This window comes from Gossypium hirsutum, chromosome A06, assembly GCF_007990345.1.
Source record: "Gossypium hirsutum isolate 1008001.06 chromosome A06, Gossypium_hirsutum_v2.1, whole genome shotgun sequence".
NCBI classification, from domain to species: Eukaryota; Viridiplantae; Streptophyta; class Magnoliopsida; order Malvales; family Malvaceae; genus Gossypium; species Gossypium hirsutum.
In genome coordinates this window covers 82833390-82855751 of record NC_053429.1, presented here as the reverse complement: position 1 = coordinate 82855751, position 22362 = coordinate 82833390, and the positions used below count along the sequence as shown (strand labels likewise).

At 33.1% G+C, this 22362-nt stretch overlaps 1 protein-coding gene across 2 annotated transcripts; it reads right to left on the bottom strand.

Annotated features, from left to right (window-relative positions):
• Positions 1-5558: 5558 nt before the first annotated feature.
• On the bottom strand, positions 5559-7379 carry LOC107962952 (GDSL esterase/lipase At5g45910). 2 transcript variants are annotated; one of them, XM_016899534.2, is made up of 5 exons: positions 7004-7379; positions 6694-6915; positions 6466-6614; positions 6074-6347; positions 5559-5928 (listed from the first exon to the last, which is right to left on the bottom strand). In XM_016899534.2, exons 1-5 carry the CDS (start codon positions 7239-7241, stop codon positions 5699-5701), a joined length of 1113 nt encoding a protein of 370 aa, XP_016755023.1. In that variant the 5' UTR covers positions 7242-7379; the 3' UTR covers positions 5559-5698. The 2 variants fall into 2 exon arrangements, with proteins under 2 accessions (XP_016755023.1, XP_016755024.1); XM_016899535.2 differs by having other exon boundaries at positions 5559-5965; positions 7004-7363.
• Positions 7380-22362: the final 14983 nt, after the last annotated feature.

Genomic DNA, 22362 nt, shown 5'->3' with positions numbered 1-22362 from the left:
GCCGGTCAAGCCTATAAAATGGGTCTATTTGCACTTTAAACACCCTCAGTTATGGTTCTCTAGCAATTTAACATATTTAGCTAGCAAATCACAACTTTTGCCCTTTATGTGATTTAGTCATTTTTCGCAATTAAGCATGAAATTGCTAAAATTATTTCACCAAAATTTCCATGCACTCATATAATCATGCTATAACACATAAAATAACATTAAAATAATTTCTCCAGCCCCGAAATAGAGGTTCCGAAACCACTGTTTTGACTAGGCCCAAAATCGGGCTGTTACAAGCCGAGCACTAGGTTACCAAAAATCGTCCCACATGTTGACCTAATCAGCTTGTTTGGCTAATTATTTTTCTTGCAAAATATCCCTTGAAGACTCTTTGAATTTGTGTTCAAACCCCTCTACTTATCATGCCTTCCTAAATTTGCCCTTACTTTAAAATAGCAAGTCTGAAACCTTCAAACTTGCCACATGTGTGTTGGCCATGGGGGGAGTCTATGGCTACTATTTTTTGCTATTTTTAGCAGTCATCTCAACCTATAAATACCCCCTTGGCTATTCATTTCAAACACACCTCAAACACCTCTCATTCTTTCACTTATCTCTCACTTTCTCTCTTCAAAACCCTTTATTTGTTCTTCATTTCCCTTCCCATTCATTTTCCAATTTCACTTATTGGAAAAGATTCCTTCAACCACCGTTTGAATCAATATTCAAGTGTTCGTTGAAGCCTCAATTCAACAAAAACAAACAGAGAATGAGGAGTGGAGCTAGTCAGGTCTCAGAGAAACACCAAATTTGATTATTGTTCCTCATCCTTTTAATTTTATTATTGTTATGAACATGCCAATGAATAATTATGATGTTGATATGTTTAATTTAATTAATATGGCTTAAATTTAATTCCTGTTAGGTTGATTGCATTTTTTCCACTTGAGTTATTAAAATTATGTTTGTGTTGTTATAGGTCTTGGTAAAATGTTTGATTAAGTAAAACCATGACTAAGTTATTCTTGCATTATAATTGTAAGGTGACTAATGAATTAATTATTTAAACATGTTGAAATTGTAATTAATTGACACAATACTTAATCAGTGCATGTTTAATCTTCTAAGGTAGCTGAGGGTTAAATTAGCGGTGGTATTAAACAATACATTAGCCTTGCATAACTTGCAAGATTATTGTGATTAAATTTTTTGAAGGTAGGAATACATTGTTACCTCACTAAATCTTTTATGTGCTTATGAAGATTGATTAATTGTTTGAATTGGCATTGGAAATTGTTCAAGAGATTAGTTAATTTAATAAGTATGTATGAGTAGTAGTTAGCAAATTACCGTGTTGTCGTGAATTTATTCATAGCAACATGAACATGAGTTTAGTAATTCTAAGTTAATAAATGTAATTAATCTAACACAATTATGTCATCTTGATTAAAATCAACTTTTGAAATCGTGCATTGGAACTTTATTTTTATTTTATTTTATTTTACTTTGTTAAATTTAGTTTTTAATCACTTCCTCAAAATCAAAATATTTTTTTCTCACCAAAGTGTTTTTAATTGCATTCATAAATAATTCTTTTCACAGTCCCTGTAGATACGATAACTCAACATTTACTTGTCACTTTATTACTTGTTGCGATTGTGTACACCTGCACATTTTCATCGTTCCAGTATAAGTTGTATGTAATGTATGATTTTGTGCTATAATTTGGTTGAACGCATGTTTGATATGTTACTTCTCTTATTGCTAAATCCATGGTGAAAATTGTGTGTTGAATGCACGTATAGCATGTTAGTTTTTTGAAACGTTGATTGATATGCATGTAATATTCCATGATTGACATTGAGTGTGTATGCATTTAAATTACATACCAAATGTGATATTGACTGTATAAAAGGAATGTACTCATGCCTCCGTTACCGTTAAATGAATGGTAAGCAAGGCATACATTGATATTGTTTATTGATATGCATGTAAATCATGTCATTATACCAAAACTGTTAGTGGAAGAATGATGTGTTTACTGATTGTGTGACATATTGCATTTGCATAGGGTGGGTATTTATGGTTGGAGTTCCTTGGAGTACCAACGACATTTAAAGTCCGTAATATATTGTCAGTGTACTGCATCGAAATACCGAGGAGATTGTGTGATTTAATCTCATTACTAGCAGCTTGTCTGCAATACTGGTGGCTGGTCAACATTATTAGCAGCTTGACTGCATGTTTGCTTTCAGTTTATCTGCATTACTGTTATTGGTGATTTATCCACATCGAGTTTCGGCTCGCAGTGTTTGGAGTTCGGTAGACGGGCTCTGGAAACTCGTGGTGTGTAGCAAATGGTTGGGTAGGAACCTTTTGTATTGCATCGTGCAACATAACATGATCATACATTGATTGAATATTGCTATGCAACGATCTGAATTGGTGATGTTGATTGTTATATCCGATATGAATGATTATATGATGCTCTGTAATTTTGACTCACACTAAGCTTTTATTATTATTATTATTATTATTATTATTATTATTATTATTATCACATATGTTTTATTTTTATTGTTATTATTAGTGATATTGTTGATATTATTTGATGTGTTTTTACTATTGTTGTTATTTTTAATTTCATCATATATGTATATATGTTTTGGTTTGCGTTTAGGATTTATTTTCTACGTGTTTTATTTTTTATTATTTGATATGTTTTTATTTGTACTTTTAATTTGGGTTCTATTTTAGTTAGATATTAGTTGGTGGGATTATTTTATTTAATTTAAATTTTAGATTATTTTAGGCTCTCTTTAATTTTTTTAGGTTAGATTTTAAAATCTTGTTTTAGATTTTTTAATTAGACATTAGAATTTGTATATTAGAAATTAGGTTAACTTCTAAGATCTTGATTTTAGGTTTTAAGATATTTTTTATTTTGATGTCGATATTAGATTTTAGGTTTTTTATATTAAGTTTTGTTTTTTTTAGATAATATTTTGATTTTGATTTTACGAGTTAAACTATAAATTCTCCTTTAGATTTTAGATTTTATATTTTAATATGGAATATGGAATATGAAATTTTTAGATTTTAAGTTTTTATTAGTTTTCAATATTAGATATTTATATTAGATTTAGAATTTTTATTTTATTTTAAATTTTAGGATTTTTATTATTTCAGATAGTAAATTAGATCAATAGATTTGATTCAAAGGTTTAACGTTTTAGAACTTTTTTAAATTAGATTAGATTTTAGATTTTAGATCCTTAGTTTTGACATTAATCTTTAAATTTAATTTTGGATATTATTTAATTTTAAATTCTTAGGTTTTCGAATACATTCTAATTTTAATATTCCTAATTAGGTTTAGATTTATATTTAGAGTGTATTTTGAATAGATTTTAAGTTAGAATATTAAGATCCTACTTTTAATTAAATCGTTCAACTTTGCTTAAGATTTTTTAACTATTAGATTCTTTAGGTTTTTGAAGATTTTTAGATTTAATTTTAATTTTAAATTTGAAATATCGTTGTCATTGGGATAGCCATGGAATCAATTTATTTTATTTCATTTATTTTTCTTTTAATAAGAAACCCTAATTACTGAACTACGTAGGATTGTCTTCAACAAGACATCGTAGGGGTACTACAATCTTCTCATTGTATTCCTGAATTTAGAATTTAGTGATGAGATCAAGTCTTAGATTTTAGAATTTGTCTTAGGATTAGCCCTGAAACCTTAGACGATAAATGACTAACTAATTTAGCTCCAATGTGACGATTCTACTAGATTTGATTTGTAAGATCATATCTTTTGTCTAGCACCGCATGAACATGACACTATTTTAGAGATATTAGAGCTTTCGATAATAAAATGAGTAGATGATAATTTCTTTTGCTTTCTCTCCAGATTTTTTTCACTTCATCAATTTCTTTCCATCTTGTTCATTAGTATATGCTTTAGTTGATTTTCTCAATTACTTAAGCTTATAAGGCATTTTTATCAGCAACTCTTAAGTGATTAAAAAGAAAATAATCATTAAAAAATATTATAATAAAATATGTGCATCTATAATAAATAATTTAAAATTATAATTATAATTATATTTATATTAAAAATTAAATTTATGAATTTAAATTAAATTTATATTAAATAATAATTGAATAATTTTTTAGTTTTATTTATGTAAGAAACAACTCAATGACATAAAAGTAAAAAGTAAATAATTTGAAAGTTAAAAAGATTTTAATGGCATGTTTGAAAATCATTATTTGAGTTTAAAATTTTGGATTTAGAATTTAAATTTTAAATTTTTGTTTGGATAATAAATAAAAAATTAAAGATTTAATTTGGACAAATCTAAATCCAATTTTATAAGAGTTAAATTTTGAATTTCAAAATTCATTTTAAATTTAGAATTTTTAAAGCTTAAGATTAACTAAAAGAACACGAGAACTTTTTTTATTCTCTTTGGTTTCATACTTCCTTCAAAACCTAGATAATAAATAAATAATTTTATTTGTAGTATATTATCAAAAAAACTTAAGGTTTTTAAAAATTAGATCAGTAGGCAAACCAACCAGACCATCGATTTTTGTTTCAACCTGTTTGACAGATTCAATGGTTCCATTGAATAAATTATTAAAAAAATTATTTAAAAATAGATAAAATCAGTTCAACCATCAATTCGGTCGATTCAACTAGTTCAACCAGTTCATCAGTCAACCAATCTGATCTCTTATTCCGGACTGGTACTTGGACTGAATCACAATCCAAATGATCTAACTGGTCGTTCCAATCTGATTTTCAAAATAGTGACAAAGTTTCATGCATTTAATTTAATACATTGTAAATATTCAAAAAAATGTATTTATACCATAATTTCCACAATTTTTTAATTTATAAACTCTTGACTTTTAATTTATAATTTCCATAATTAGGCCACCAGTTTAACGGTCCAATTGGTTTGATCAGTCTGATCGGTTCGACTAATCCATCTGGTTCTATTAAATAAATCATTAAAAGTTCATTAAAAAAAAAGAAATTGGTTCAACTACCCAATCAATTAGTCCATATCAGTTCTCAAGTCAACTAATTTATTACATTTTTTCAAATTAGTACCTTGACCAATTCCTAGACTAATTCAAATAATAATGTTCAGAATCTCATAAATAATTAAACTTTTAAAAATTATTTTTTAAACTTAGAATTAGTTAAACTAAATCTAAATTTGAATTAATTTAAAATCTTAATTTTTAAATATTTTACTTTTTTTAACAAAAACTTTAAAAATTATAAATTCATATATCATAAATTCCCAATCTAAAATTTTGAAATCTAAATTCGTTTCTAAAAGAATTTTCATTAGAGGGATAAACGGGAATTAGCCTTCACAAATATGAAATATCGCAAGATGGAGACCAAAAGCAGGGATTCTAGCAGCCTTGAATGCGTTGACTTTTGATATTTGCTTTACTTTCCTCAGGATTGCTATCTATGGTACTATATCTCGCTAATTAAATTAAATCCATCTTAATTAGTAGATTAATTCTCATTATTTTCAAAATCATGAGGCTAAATTTATAAAGCAAATAAAATCTCCAAGTACAGTCAATGCATACATGTATCATTGGTCCTGGATCTCTAAAGAACATCTAAATGAGACCCTTGATTGACTGTTCATGTTAGGGGGCTTATTCAATCTGAAAGAGGAGAGGATATGAGGGGTGGATGGGAAGAGGAGCCATTGATCAAAGCCAAGGCTATATGGCGATAGGCTGCTTCAGTTAGATGAATTCCATCCCAATTTGAATAAACGGAAGGATCTTTACATGCTTCAGATCCAGGATGACCACACCTTGCTGAGATGTTGAAATTATATGGACCACCCCCTCCACAGCATGCTTTTAGAGTCCCACCATAAAACCCTGTTTTTTTTTCAATATACATGCTCATGTCACAGCACTAGATTCAAGATTAAGTTAATAGGGTCTATTTCGTACCTAATCCAGGCTGCAACTAAGTTGAATCAAGTTTAAATATTGAAATTAATGGGAATTAGAAGGAACTAACCGTGATGTAGTGGGGCATGAACGTAACGCATGGCGGCACCGTAGTAATCAGCGTAAAAAATCCTGACATGGGGATACTTTTGTCTCAAGGTATCCAGGGCTTGTTTAAGCTGATTATTATGATACTTCGCAAAACCATTAAATGCCTTCAAGCAACCATGACGGTCATAATCATCCTTTTTAGGGCTTTCAAACAATGTCAAGTAAACAGCTGAGCAACCGATGGGAAAATTCCCTGGAACCATCAACTCTACTGCGCCTTCCTCTATCAATGCCTACCAAAATATCCACGCATAATTAATAACATAATTTGCATTTGGCTTAAGCATAAGACTTGATGGGAAGCAAATTGTGTTAGCTTTGTAATACTTTTGTGCTTAAACTCTAACTTACACTGGTTGCATTAGCAATTGCTCCAACAACTGAAGGGACCATGGATTGAAGCTGTTTAATGCTTCCACCAAGAAAAAAGGCGTAATTATAATCATTTCCACCGATCTCCCCCACCAGAAAAAGTGATTTCTTAAAGAAATCATCACAAGCTACGACAGAAAACAGCACTATGTTATTCCGAGATCGGTCAGTGGAAGTACTGAAAGAAATGGAGATAATTTTACTCACATTCGTTATCGGAGCAAAGGTCGGACTTGAGCTTCCTGAACCAACCAAGCTGAACATTCAAAGAATTATTAGTCCACAAAATCGATCCCATGTTTCTTTGGAAGAAAAACTCAGCATCAAGTGCAGTAGCTCCGGAGAATGCGAAGTTGACTCCATGTGGAGAACTCTGGCCTTGTTTTACTGCTAGGTAAGGTTCCAAATAAGGTAAACTGAATGCCTCAGCTGGTTTATAACAAATAATACACACATATAGTTAGGAGAACGAAATCTGGTTTTTCAAGTTTGTTTCTGTAAGAGAAAGAGCATTTACCAATGAAGTCGATAATAAGACGTCCGTCAGAGCACCGCCCCGTTGCGTGTTGAAAGAAGGTTTCACCGTAAGGTAGCTGCCCGATGACCGGAAATACAAGGGCACCGGAGAGAAGTAAATTGCCTGTGTCGCTTAGGGAGTCACCGAAGTTGAAAATTGACTCATATTTTTGGGGGGTCGATAAAGCTAAGCCGACGGTTTGGAATAAGATTACGAGGATAAAAAAATTGTTCTTCATGGCAAAACAGTGGACAAAGAAAAGTGCCGACTACAGAATGTGAACTTTGATCATGTATCGTAATAGTAATGTAAGAAAGCAATTAGCCAATAATATTTGTACTGTATTTATATATATTTTTATCTCAGCAATATGTTTAACTTAACTAAATTCAACAAAAATAAATTTATCTACTGTAGTTTGTCGGTTACCTCATCCTTTAATTTTAGAAAACAATCGCCACCAAAAAATTAATTACTATTGATGGTGGAGGGCCTGATTACCACAAAAAAACATATTTTTTATTGCATTTTTTATTTTATCTCATAATTATTTGTAAGTAAAATTGTAAAACTCTGTGGAAATTAAGGTATCTCATTATCTCCGTAAAAAAAATAAAAAATAATATTAACAAATCACCTATCAAACCAATAAAATTCTAACTTTATTATTTACCGGAATATTAATGAATATTTAATCAATTAAATTAATTTATACTAACAATATTTATAAATATATGTAATATATATGTATTCCTTATAACATGTTAATTTTAATAACAATAGTATGTTTTAATTTAAAGCATATTTGTTTATATTTAACATTATTTATGTGTAGTTAACTGAGTATTAATTTAATTGATATCGACATTAATATTATTACTAATATAAAAAAATATTAATTCGAATGTATTTAATTGTTACTCTTTTATTTAAAAGTTAAAAAAATATTATATAAAAAATAAATATAATAATAACATATAATAAAAAATAAATATTATATAAAAAATAAATATAATAACAACATATAATAAAGTTAATGTAAAAAAAAATATTATCTACGTGTAACCATGAATCCATGGTGTTTCGCTTTTTTGGCAGTTGAGCCATTAAATGCCGACGAATTCAGTGATATAACTCAATCCCATTAAAAGAGGTTTGGTGAGAATTCAAATTTAACTCGAGAATCTACTGAACATCGTTGCGCATAGAAAGGAAATGAATTAGGCACCGCAAAATGTGTTAGTGTTTTCTTTTAAAATCAGACATTTATTACTTGGTACCAAGCAAGCTCAGCAGCTTTCTTATTTCTTAAATTCATGTCGTGACAGGCTTTGTTGGCGATTGATTAAATTAATTAGCGATCTAGTCTTATCAGCTTTTATAAATGAGTAACATTATATTATTATGAATATTTATTTTCCTTAATTAAAAAAATTATAATTTGGTAATTGAATTATTTAAAAATTTTTATTTAAATCATTAGACTTTTAAAATCAATGTTATATGACTTTCTATGTTCGCATTATTTACATTAACCGAAAACTCTCTTTTCTCTTTTTTTTTTATCATTAAGTTGTGTCTCATTAAACAACTTTGAACGTTATGAATTTATGAACTAAAATTCAAATGTATTTTTTCTCCGATCTCTGACATTGACCGTCAGATCAACTTGAATTTCATGTATGTTATTTTACTCATTGATGGATATTGACACACTGTACCGATCGTTGAATCGTCGCTTGGTGCTCGTTGGCAGAATTTTAAAAAAAAAATTTAACAAACCTAGTGACTTAAAAAAAAACTTTTGAATAGTTTAATATCTTAAATGAAAACTTTCAAATAGTTCAATGATCAAATTGTATCCTTTTTTTCTTAAAATTTAAACGACCTAAATAAAAACTTACGCATAGTTTAATGACTAATGTCTAATGGTGTAGTTTACCTTTATAAATTAATGATATCCCTTATTGTGTATTTGCAACAAGTTTGGCATTGAATTTTCAAGTGTATACACATCGGGCATTTAAATTTCTATCCTTAATATAAAACAGTTTGAATAACTTATATAAAATTTTGGATTGCTTTTTATTCGAGTGGGGCATTGGGAAAATATAATTTTGAGCCGAAACTTTGTTTGGCCCATCCTATATATGTTTAAATATTTGTAAAATTTTAAGGCTGCCATTTTAAGACTATTTTAGACTCTTTTTATTCAAATTTGAAAATTGGTTTAAGCTTAGCCCATTCTTTTAAAAGATTTTCAACTAGGGTTCAAAACCCTAGCTTACATCGGCTTCCAGCATGAATGATAACAAAAAAAGAAGTAAATTTCAACAAATAGGATTTCAATAGCAACAACTTCAGAACTAACAAAGACAAAGAAAACATATCAAATAGAAAGGTTAACAATAAGAAAGTGATATGGAAAAAGAAAAGAACAGGAAAAGCAACAAAGAAAGAGGAAGAATAAGAGAGAACTCAAGAGAGAAAAAGAGAGATAAAAGGAATTCAAAACCGTTGCATAATTTCTATAACTGCCTTCCCCACCCATGATTGGTGTTAAAAGGGAAGGGTAACGACTCGTGTAAAAACCTAGTAGTTGTTAACTAACTACTGCTTCAATATACACTATTTAATTAAACAACCTTAAGCCAAAATGACTCGTTTTGGATGCTACTCTGACCCTAGCCACGACACACCTTTTCATTAATGTTTTCTACAACAAAATGTTGCAATTGTCCAATTACACTTAAACAAACATAATAGAACAATAACAGATTTTTAAACTATTTGATTGTTGCTGCTACCTTCCATAACAATTAGTCCCCCTTCGAACTCAGTCCTTATCCCCAAAGATTAAATGCTGGATATCTCTATTGAAGAGTCTGCAAGTTCTCCAACATGGAGTTTTTAGGGAAGTTGTCGGACCACTCTACTAGCATCTCTATAGGTAGCATGATTTCCCTTTCTCACCATATGCCTTTTAATAACTCAAATTGGCACCTTGAGAAGAGCCTCATATGTCCCTACTAGTGGCAACTTAGAGCTACAGGGACCCTTGCTAATGTTCTTTTTAAGTTGGGACACGTGAGACGTGGAATGAATTCAAGATCCTTTTGGTAATGACAGTCTGTAAGCCACATTTCCCACGTTGGCTTCCATAAGGTAAGGTCCAAATACACCATATCTCCTACTTAAAACTTTCTATTAAACCTTATGCTATCAATCACTTGTTTCATTTTATCCTAAGTTGTTTTCAAATTGAACTTGAGAAGTTGTTTATCTATCTCTTGGTGTTGAATGTTGTGGCCCAGTATAGCTACAGGAGAAGAACCAACTAAATATGGTAAATGGAGAGGAGGGTCTTGTCCATAGAGGGCTTCATAATGTGTGCATTTGATGGCTAAATGGTAAATGGTACTATACCACAATTCTGCAAAGGGTAACCACAAAAACTAGTCACTTGGTCTCTCACTTGACATGCACCTAAGGTACCCCTCCAAGCATCGATTCAAGACTTCTATTTGACCATATGTCTTAAGATGGTATGCAGTGGATAAATGAAGTCGAGTACCAAGCTTCTTGAACAACTCCCTCCAAAATTTGTTGATGAAAACTTTGTCCCTATCAGACAAATTGGCTCAAGAGTTCTGATCTATCATAATTTGATATGTTAAATTAGGCTCTCCAATACACTTGAAGAGCTTATTCTTAAGAAACTCAAGTTTCTTGTGACAGCCCTAAAGTGACCCTAGTCGGAAAGCAATTTCGGGACCGCTAAACCGAGTCACCAAATTATTTGAATATGATAATTATTGTCTAAAATATGTGAATATGAATGTGTGAAAGTTTTAAGCTTTGATTTAGTTAATTGCATGTGAATTTAGTTAATAGGACTTATGTGTGACACTTTTGAAATGTGATAGGTTAATCTATAAGGATCTATTAGTGCATGTAATCAAAGGGGTGGACTTGCATGTCAATTTCCCCCATTTAATTAGTAGTGGCCGGCCATGACAATAAGGGTGGACAAAGTGTGATGGGCAAAACATGTCATAAACATGTTGTGTTAATGGTTTATGTTAGAAATGATAAAATAATAATGGTTAGTAGGATGATGAAAAAAAAAGAAAAGGTTCTCATTTGTTTCTTCATGACCGAAAAATCAAAGGAAGGAGGGGAAGAAAAGGTTGAGGAGGTTCGGCCATACTTGTATCTAGATTAAGGTATGTTTGATGATGTTCCATGAGATGCATGCATGTTTTAGTTATTAGCTTGAGTTCTACCTAGCCCATGGTTTAAATCTTTACTATTTGATGGAGATGATATTCGGCCATGGATGTTGTCTTCTTGGGTGGTGTTTGATGTTGGTGATGATGCATGAAGATGAGTTAAGTTTCGGCTAAGGTGGATTTGTGTTGATGTCATTTGCATGCTAAATGTGAAGCTTTATAATGATACATGTGATGGTGGATTGATGCCTCTTGGATTTTCCTTTTAGCATTTTTTTTTGAGATAGACATTAGGTTCTTTGTTTAACCCATGACCAAAATTGAAATGGTATGGTGTCTTGATGCATTTGGCCATAGTAGGAAATATGGTTGTTTTTCATGTTATTTGCATGAGAAATGGTAGTAAGGTGAAGTGCAAATATTAGTATTTGATTGGTAGTGTACATATGTGTATTAGCCGAGTTTTGAACTTAAAACAAAATGGTATGTAGTTAATACAAGTAACCATATTTGTAGGAAGTATTAAGCATATAATTGGCCTCAACATAGACATGCATATTCGGCCACATGAGATACATTGGTTTTGCATGTATTCGGTTAGGGGCAAGCATATTGATGCTTTTATCTTGACTTAGATAATCGGCTCAAGGAGAATTTGTTAAAGTGCTTAGTTAATTGATATTAGGTTAATGATGTGTGTATTCGGTCATGAAGGTGCACATGAGGAAATGTTAGATTAATTGTATTAAATTGCTTAATGTGATTAAAAATGCATATGACCACTTTGTATTTGAGCTAAAGGTGGCCATATGACCTATCAACTCCTTGTCATATTCGGCCATAAGCTAGCATAATGAGACCTTAATAAGTTAAATTTGCTTGAATTAGCTCAAGAGCTTAGAGGACCAAAGTTGGACAAGGGAAAGGAAAAAGTGATCGAATAGCCGCCGAAATCGTTCAACAACATCCGAGGTAAGTTTTCGAGTAATGAAACTTAGTTTACGATTTGATTAAGTCATGACGTATAGCCATAACAAAAATACGGTGATATAATGATTCTACTTGAATTATATGTTGAATTAATTAGTCTATACGTATGATGGGTAGCCGTATGTGCATAGAGATCATGTCATAAAGCAAATCAAAATCGTGCTCTTTGTATGTGGCTATTGAGCCGAAATTAGTAAGTGTGATAAGTGTCTTGTGTTTGAGCTTTGGTACTGAAAATGAAATATGGATGTGTCATGATTATTTATATATGTGCATGGTTATTCAAATGATATCCAGGCTAAGTCCCGAAGGCTTTTATGCTAGTGACTATATCCGGACTAAGATCCGAAGGCATTTGTGCAAGTTGCTATATCCGGGCTAAGACCCGAAGGCATTTGTGCTAGCGATTATATCCGGGCTAAGTCCCAAAGGCATTTATGCTAGTGACCATATCCGGGCTAAGACCCGAAGGCCTTGTGCGAGTGGTTATATCCGGCTAAATCCCGAAGATACTTGGGTTGGGGAATGAGCGATCTTGCTGTAATAATTTCAATTAATACGCTCGTAAAATCCCAACAATGAGGTATGTTTCGTATGTGCATTGAGATAATTGATTCCTTCTAAATAGTATTTGCTCAATCGACTAACAAGCTTCCGGCTTTTAGACAAGTTGATTCCTTACGTATGAATATAAGGGTTGGAAATGTGAAGTAGGTATGATTGTGAGAATATGTGTATATGAAATTATTCGTTTAGTCATATGAATGCTATATCTCAGTTGTGCATGATTTCATTGCTCAAAACTTACTAAACATTAAATGCTTACTCCGTTCTTTGAATCTCTGTTTTATAGATTTTGGTTCGTCAGCTATCGGACTCGGGATTTGTCGAAGTCGAAGTCATCCACACTATCAAAGCCCTTTTGGTACTCTTTTAGTTGAGCTCTACTAATGGAATGTATAGGACTACCCTCTTTGTTGTTAGTTATGTACCCTTTGGTTTTCTATAAATTTGGATAGCCATGCGAAAATGGCTTATATATACTTTGAGCATAGTATTATAATCGTTTTGTATGTTGTTCATTGAGAGGTATGGAAATGTTTGGTAACGATTAGCCATTGGAATGGTTAATCATGATCATTTTGGTGCTTTGTATAACAAATTCTAGTTGATTCATGGAAAACCATGAAATAGGTAAAGTTTACCTTAAAAACAGATGCTGATAGCAGCAGTGGTGTGGATTTTAAAAATCATTAAAAATAGTAGGAATAGAATTAAATAGTGAATAAATTATGTAATCGAACCTTGATAAATCTACTTTCATATAGAAGAAGCGAAACGATCATATGAGTCGTATTTTAAGAGATATTTAAGTTTTCGTGGAATAGGGCCAGAGCGAATTCTGGATCCCCTGATCTGACTTTGGAAAATTACTATAAATTAACCAGAGATAATTAGAAGTCTTTCCATATATTTATAGATTCCTTTTTGAGTCTAGTTTCATTAGAAACAAACGGCATAAGTATTGAAGCCCTGTACCAGGAGATATCTAGGTCGTAATGCATGAAGGTCGGAGTAGTCGAACCTTGAAACAGGGGAGACTTTAACTAATAAACTGTACTAATTGGCTCAACCAAAAATTCTAGAAAAAAATTAGTAGAAGGATATGTGAGTCTAGTTTCAGAGAAAATTTACGAAACTGGTTTTCGATTTTGGAACTCAAGATATGGTTTTTAAGGTGACAGTGACGCAGTTAGCCAGCTTGTCTGGAAATTTTTGAAATGGACTGTGAAAATCAATGAATTAAGTCTGTTAGCACCTCGTGTTCGACTCCGGTAACGGTCTCGGGTACGGGGTGTTACATTTCTTTTATATGTTTTATCAATTTTTTATGTGGCAACCTGCCCAGCGAAGACTATGGGTGTGTTTAGTATTGCTTCTAAGAAGCACTTGTAGGACAAAAAGTACTTTTGAGATAAAAGCACTTTTAAACAAGCTACTTCTTGAGAGAAAAAGTGCTTCTCCCAAGACAAAAAATTTGGCCTAAAAGCACTTTTTTTAGAAGTTGAAAATTTTAGCTTCTCCCCAAAAGTGTTTTTTTCCCTAAAGCACTTTTGAGAAGTATTGCTAAACTAAGCCTATATCGTGTCACTGTTTGACATTCATGTCATTTATGCTAACGGTAGAAAATGAGTAAGTTGGTGAAATATTTGTCTTGGTTGATGGCATATTTTGTGGGATTCACCATCTACCGAACTCTAAGTTTTGGTGAACTCTAGGATTGATAGACTCTTCTGTAAAGTTATCCACTAGCCTCAGATGTTTTGGGCTAACTTGATTCATTTCTTTGTTTAACGTGATTATGATGGTTCAGTAAGTAATGGTAGGGTTTAGTTAAGACCTAATTAAAACTGAACTAGGATACTGTAGGTGGTTAGACTTCAAAATTATTAAGTAAGTTTATTCACTGGAATCAAGGGCGATAGTGGGATTTTTCTTATCCTTCCACTACACCTTGTCTCCATTGCATGGGTATATAATGATATCGTTTGCCAACATGTGTTACATATACATCTTTTTTCTTGAATTATAATATAAGTTTTTGAAAAACCTTAAGGTAGAAGGCTTCAAATGAAGAATGTTCACAGTGATTAATTAACACCATTATTAGTAGCAACTTATTGGTAATTTCTACTAAACCCTTAGGTTATTGTCGAAGGAATTTACATGTTTACAGTAATGCATGTATAGATTTTAAAACTATTTATAAGGAAGAAAACTTCTTGATTTTGGGTTGAAAGTTACCGATTTATGCATGCAGGTAAAAGTTTAATAGTTTAATGATTTGATAGATATATTTTTCTTTCTTTTAGCTTAAGAAGTTAACGAAAGTCCAAGCAATAAAGGCAAAGGACCTAGTAGATTGCAATACTAGATTTTTTGGTGAGTTTTTTCTTACTTTCGTGTGTTATAAATCCTCTTGCCATCTAAATTGTGAAATGTAAGTGTTTCCTCCAAATAACGTCATTGTCTGGTTTTATCATGTTAAACCAACATTATCAGTGTGAGTATGGTCAGTTCATGTTTTGATGTAAAATACCCTCCTTACTGTATGAGCCTAAAACCATCTATATATGAAATGTGATATGTGATAAATGAAAGGGGATATGTTTGTGATGCCTCCAATAGGGAAGCTATATTGCAAACCGGACTGACAGATCACGAGAAAACATGTTCAACTAAACATAAATGATATGAGAAGTTAAAGGGATATATGTATATGAATACGTTTGATTGGAATGATTTTGATTTTGAATTTTGGGTATGAGGTTGTCATAAGGATGGGTCATGTGTAAATTGTGCTTATTATATGAGTTATGATTAAGATGGCTGATAGTAACCATGTATGTGTCGTGTTAAGTTGGGGGTAAAGTCTGTCTATATTCTATGGATGCCATTGGGTATATTATGATTTGTACGTCTGAACCTCTCTGAAAGGTTGAGTATCATTATGGGTATTAATGCTTGTTTACCAGTGGTATCCATATACATTATTTGTGTTTCCTTTGTTTATAAAACTCACTAAGTTCGTTTGAACTTACTTTGTTATCCTTTCCTTCTCAGGCATATTGATATAAGAAAGAGATTCTGTAGAAGGGCACTACGCCAAAGTTGCTGTTGATAGTGAGCCACTTGTCATTTCTATATCATGCATGAACTTTTGGAAGGGTCACGTGTAGATCTATTTTGTAACCAACTTTTGTAATAAATTACATCTTTCAGCAAAACTTTGTTTTTTGAGAAACTTTAAGTACTCTAGAAATATATGTTAAATCCTATTTAATTATGGTTTATGAGATCATTTTTTAAGTGTGTATGCCAAACTGTCTTAAATGATATTTAACCACCAGTGATGCACTTGAAACTTTTGTAAGAGAAATAATTTATCTCACATTTTATTAAACCTTGTCAACTTTTATAAGGCTTCCGCCAGATGTTTTTCTAAATATGTTTTACTTGACATATTATTGATTTTATTGTTTTATTATTGTTATATTGAGTTTTACACCAAGACCTTGAAGCTTTTATAAATTTCAAGGGTTTTGTCAAATTTTTATGGTTTTAAGTTGTGATACACCACACTCGGATTCGGTGATCGGGTTGTAACAGCCCGGTTTAGACCCTAGTCAGAACAGTGATTTTGGGACCACAAATCTGAGTCAGAAAAGTATTTTTAATATTATTTTTCGTGTTTAGAGCATGATATATGATATGGGTGAAAATTTCGTATGAAAATTTTACCGTTTGTGTGTTTGATTTGATAAAAATGGCTAAATCACAGAAAATGCAAAAGTGGCCTTCTATTTGATTAAGTGCCGGATTGTTGTCTCTTGTTAAATGTGATGTCCTTAATATGTAAATGGACCGTTGGAATTACGCATGGACAAAGTTGGACTTAGTGGTTTTTATATGAAAATAGTAAGGTTAAATTAGTAAATGGCTTATTAATGTTATATAAATTAAAATAAAACAAAATGGTGATCATTTTTGTTCATCTTTGCATCGAAAATAAAAGAAAAAGATAGGGTTTGAATGCTTAAACTATTCGACCATTGATAAGCTTGATTAAGGTATGTATTTTGTTCGGTTTTCGATAATTTTTACGTTTTAGAGATTATTGCTTAGTAATCTATCAAGCCCATGTCTCAATTTCTAAATTTGATGATGAATTTAAGTTATACCATTGATGAAATTGTAAGCTTTGTGATGTTAGTTGATGGAAAATGAAAGATATGTGTTGGATTAATAGGTTTTGTATTTGAATTTTTGATGAATTTGAGTATTTTGGACTAATTTGTGAAAATGAAAAATTGAGGGGCTAAATGTGAAATAAATAAAATATGTGGGCTTATATGAGCTAAGGGAAAATTCGGTCTAGCATGTGTAATATGAAATTTTGTATATTTTGTGATTTTTGTGATCAAGGACTAAAGTGTTAAAATGTGAAAATATGAGGGCTAATTTGTAAAATACCCTAAATATGTATAGATGGATTTAATTGAATGATTTGGTGAATAAAAGAGTTAAATTTGAATGTGTTTAGATCAAGAACCAAAGAACACGAAATTAGATCGGGGGAAAAACGAAAGTAGTTGAATAGCCGTTTGTTTCCGTTCATTCTCGTACGAGGTAAGTCTATATACAAATAAATGTGTTGAATTGAATTATTATAATGTATATGTTAATGAATTGTGATGAATGGCTATCGGAACTAAGTATGTGAAATTCAAGAAAGTTCCGATAATGTGACAAAGTTCGAAAAGCCCTGTACAAACCATAGAAATAGTTAGGATACATATGTCTTGACATAGGATTCCGATATGAGATTTCGTGTAACACCGCGTCTGGGACGTTGGCATCGATTTGAGATTTACGTGCAAGACCATGTATGGGACATCAGCATCGTATATGATTTTGTATAAGACCCTGTCTGGGACATGTAAGACCACGTCTAGGACGTTGGCATTGTACGAGGTTTTCGAGCTATCCGAGTATCCTTATTGACTTCGAACGGTTCAATGGGCAGTCCAAGAAATGAATGATTATGTAAAATGTTCATCCGAATTTTGGTATGTATGAAAGTATACCAAATTTGTGAATGAAAGGTAATAGATGTGTATTTGTGATGTAAGTATAAGTTATATGATAATAAGATATGCTTATTGCTAGAGAACTATGATCAAATGATGTTATTTGAGAAATACGGATTTGTGATTGTGTATAGCAATGAGCTAATTGAATGAATTTGATTATCAACGTGTTATGTGATAAGTTTATTTGTATATGGCTTACTAAGATTTTTAAAGCTTACTTTGTGTGTGTTTACATTGTTTTATAGATATCGAAGCTACTGGAAGCTCGGGGATCGTCGAGGATCATCACCACACTATCAAATTTTATATTTGGTACCTTTTGAAAATGTATATATCAAAATATGACATGTATAGGCTAGGATTAATGTGGTATGTTTTGAGATGGATATATCATGCCATGAGATATGGATTGATTATGGTTGAACTTATGGTTTGATTTTGGTATATAATCTGTGATGCATATAATACCTTATATGTTGGCTTATTTGGTATGATTATGTTTTGGTTATCTTGATTAGTTGTTAATTGATGTGTTAATGCATTTGGAATTAGATAAATTGTGATAGTTTTGGTTTGATGAATTGGCATATTTTGGTGGCTTAAAGACATATTAAAATGATGCTATTTTGAATTGTTATATGTGCTTGAGATTAGGGTGGCAAATTGACTTTGCAAATGGCCTATTTTTGTCCACACGAGTTGTAACGTCCTGATTTTCGGATTTATTCGCGGTTTTCAATATTTTGTAATGATTTTAAAATTTTGTATTTGGATGTGAAATTAATATTTTGGGTAGGTAAATGGGCTTATAGAAGGCCCATGTGTTGGCCAAAACCCGGTTGAATTTTTGAATTTTTGGACTTAGTAGTTAGGGGTTCTGGCTAAGTGGCCCTTAAGTGGAGTGATGGGTAAATTGCATCACAAAAAGAGCCTTGGTAAAGTGGCCAGGGTGAAGCCACTAGGCTCCTAAAAAGGTGGCATGTGGAGCTTTGAGGGAGGCATGGGATCGATTCCCTGTGTTGACAAATGGATGCATTTATTTTTAAGTACAGGAGGGGTAGTGTTGGAGTCCAGGTGGATTTTGCTAGAGGAGAGTTTGGATTAGTCCCAACGCTTGGATTAAGGAGTGATAAGGGGAGAGATTTAAGGGATTAGGAGAGAGGATAGGAGTTGGCTGAATATTGGGAATTGAAGGGGGAAAAATCGGTAGAGGGTTTTGAGGTTAGTATTTCGGCACCTAGGGTATTGAGTGGTGCCGTCTTCTTCTGCTCAGACATCACAAGGTTTTCTTTTCTCTCTTTTTCCTCTCTAGCCGAAACTACCACCTCCCCTATTCTTCTTTTTCTATTTTTCTTCTTCAAAACCATTCATCAATTCTGCTGTTCATCAATACTTTTTCCAAATCCATAAAAGCCGAAATCTTGAAAACACATTACAGGTACCGATTTCTTCAAAGCCAAACCCTTTAACATTGTGTTTCCATTAAATCTACGATTATCTTTTCTTAATCCTAGATACCTGATGGCAATTCTACTTCAAGGTCATAGCCTCATATCGTCATCTCTTTCACCACCCAAAAGCCGAAAAACCATAGATCGGGAGGGCTTATAGCCGAAACTCCTTCAACCCTTGGATTCGAGTTTTACCATTGTTCTAAGGATAAATCTGCACCGGATTGCGTGGAAATCAAGTAGGAGTAAGGGGTAAGTACTTATCATCTCAGATCTGTTCTTATTTTACGATGTTAGGAAAAGCCGAAACCCCTAAAAATTTGGGAGGCTGTCGATTTGAGCATAAGGCTTTAAGGGGTTGTAACTGATGTTTTCTTTCGATGATTAGAGTCGTCTTAAGCGTTGGATCAAAAGCGTTAATCATTGGAACAATCGGATTCGGCGCTAGCTATCGATTTTGGCAAAAAGGTAAGGTTTCAAAGGCTTTTAGGGACATGGTTCGATCATGGATAAGTAAGTTTTGGGGTTTAGTGATTATGGTTTGTAAATAAGAACTGTGCCAATAAATTGTAGGACATCGAAAGGGATCTCAGTAGCAGTCGTCGCGAATCAGGTGTGTACCGAACACCCTTCCTTAGTTCAATTCGGCAAAAGCCGAAATGTCGAAATTTCGGCATTTCATAGGCTTGTGAGTATGCGAATGCTCTCAAGACATAGAGTAATTGTTAGATCTGGCACCGCAAAGTGGTAAGTAAGTTCGTGTGACGTTTTAACGTACTTCAGAAAAAAAGGGCCTCGATGGGCCAAAACTGGGCCCAATGGGCTTACGGACCAATAAGGGTAAGAGATGGGCAAAGTAGCATGTTAGTTAGATGGTGGGACCAAATTGCATAAAACGGCTAAAAATTACTAAAATAACGTGTGTAGTTGCGTAAGTACGAAATTACCCCTAAAGAGCATAATTACCGAAATACCCCTAGGGTTTAAATTGGCTAAAATGCATGATTGATTAATACTATATTTTACATGATATGCCTTTATTAATATCTGTTGCATGGGATTGCGGGTATTGATGGAGGAAGTATTGAAAGTGGTTCATCCACGTACTGGAGGCTTTGCCTCAACTTACTGATATTTGGGCAGCGTTGCTGCAACTATGGAGTGTAGGGCTGGGTGGGTTGAGATATTCCCCACATGGAGTGTAGGGCTGGTACGGGGCAGTGTAGCGGTTGGTGGGTTGAGTAGTCTCCCCAGTTGGGCTTGCATTCATTACTACTGTTGTTACTTATGTTACTGAACTGGGCCTATGGGCCACACTGTTATGTTAAAAAGGGCTAAGGCCTTGCTATTGTATTCTGAAAAGGGCTTCGGTCCACTGTGTACTGTTGTCTGAATAGGGCTTAGGCCCAATGGGCTCGAGCTGATTTGGGCTTTGGATGGGTTTCTGTATACACTGAGTTTTCCCAAACTCACCCCTTCCTCTTCCATCTTTGCAGGTGAGCCCTAGTTGGTGAACTTGGAGCTGGGCGGGATTCAGAGTGGCCATGAAGATTGATTGCCGATTTTAAATAAGTCTAGCATTTAATTTGGATTATTTTTATTATGCTTAAAGTTGTAATAAGGCCGCTCTTTTTAATTAATATTATTTTGGGGATTATTAAACTGGTTAGAACTAGGGTTCGTTTTATAAAAAACTACTCGTTTTTAAAAGATCACGATGACGCGCAAAGTTTCCGCAAAGTAAATGTTTTTCCAAGAAAATTAATATTTTAAGCAAACGTTTTTCAACATTAACCATTTTCTTAAGATTGACATAACCAAACGGTTTTCTCCAAATTATACGAGATGGTAGAGTGTGGCAATGGCGGTGTGCATGTCTAGGATTGGATCTGAAGGGAGCTTGGTACTTAAGCAGTCCGATGGACTCACCTCCTCTCTTTCCTGGTTTCCTACCTGGTGCACAGCTTCCATTCACTTTAACCTACTTTTAAAAGTGTCTTTTGCAACACCAACTAAGTTTTTACAAACTAAGTAATATGGCATGTTTTGAATGCTTCGATGTGGCGCATCAGATCTGGTCATAACGTCTAGGCCGGGTTTGGGGTGTTACATTTAGTGGTATCAGAGCCTGGCTGTAACAACTTGGCTGTGGATCAGGTTCGAAAATCTTTTAAAAAAAAGAGAGTTTTTTCTATAAGTTTTCAAATATGTTCAAAGTTTTTCTATTGAACGAGGTTAAATTAATAGTTTTAAAATGAAAGTGTTTTCAAATGAAATCTTTTTATTTTCGGTAAACAAAAACATGGGTTTTTTATGGACTGATAAAGAAGTGGCACACTGAATCCTCGGCACCAAGTCTATAAGTGTTCTTTTTTTGCTTTAAATATTTATATGGAACTGGACTGGAAATAATACTGTAGATAGTACTGAGCCTTAGAGATAGTGCTATTGATAATGTAGTATTAGGGCTACAAAACTAGGACCGTAGCTAAATTGTGATTGCACGAAAATAACTCTGAAACTCTATCTGTTCATAAGACAGTCTGTAATAAACAGTGGAACTAGTAAACTAATGTCATAAAATTCGTAATCAGATAAATCGTTATGAGTACAAGGGCTACTCAAGGAAGAGGCCGTGATCGAGGCCGAGGTAGCACTCAAGCTGGATCTGTGTCATCTGAACACATGCCAGCTGGCGAGGTACGTCCACCACCGGTTAATGAAAATGGGCCATATGATCGGGCCGCAGGGGATGACGCTTTGTCTCAGGCCATGTTGAGGGTTTTGGAAAGGGTGGCCGGAGCTAACGTCGGGCCCATGAATAGGGGGTCCATTTCTGAACGACTTCGGGCCAACGGAGCTGAGATTTTTAGGGGCGTATCTGGAGTGGCCCCAAATGTGGTTGAGTACTGGTTGGAAGCCACAGAGCGGATCATGGATGACCTGGACTGCTTAGTAGAAAGAAGTTGAAAGGGGCGGTTTCGTTACTGCGGGATGAAGCATATCAGTGGTGGATTACTGTGAGAGAGGGT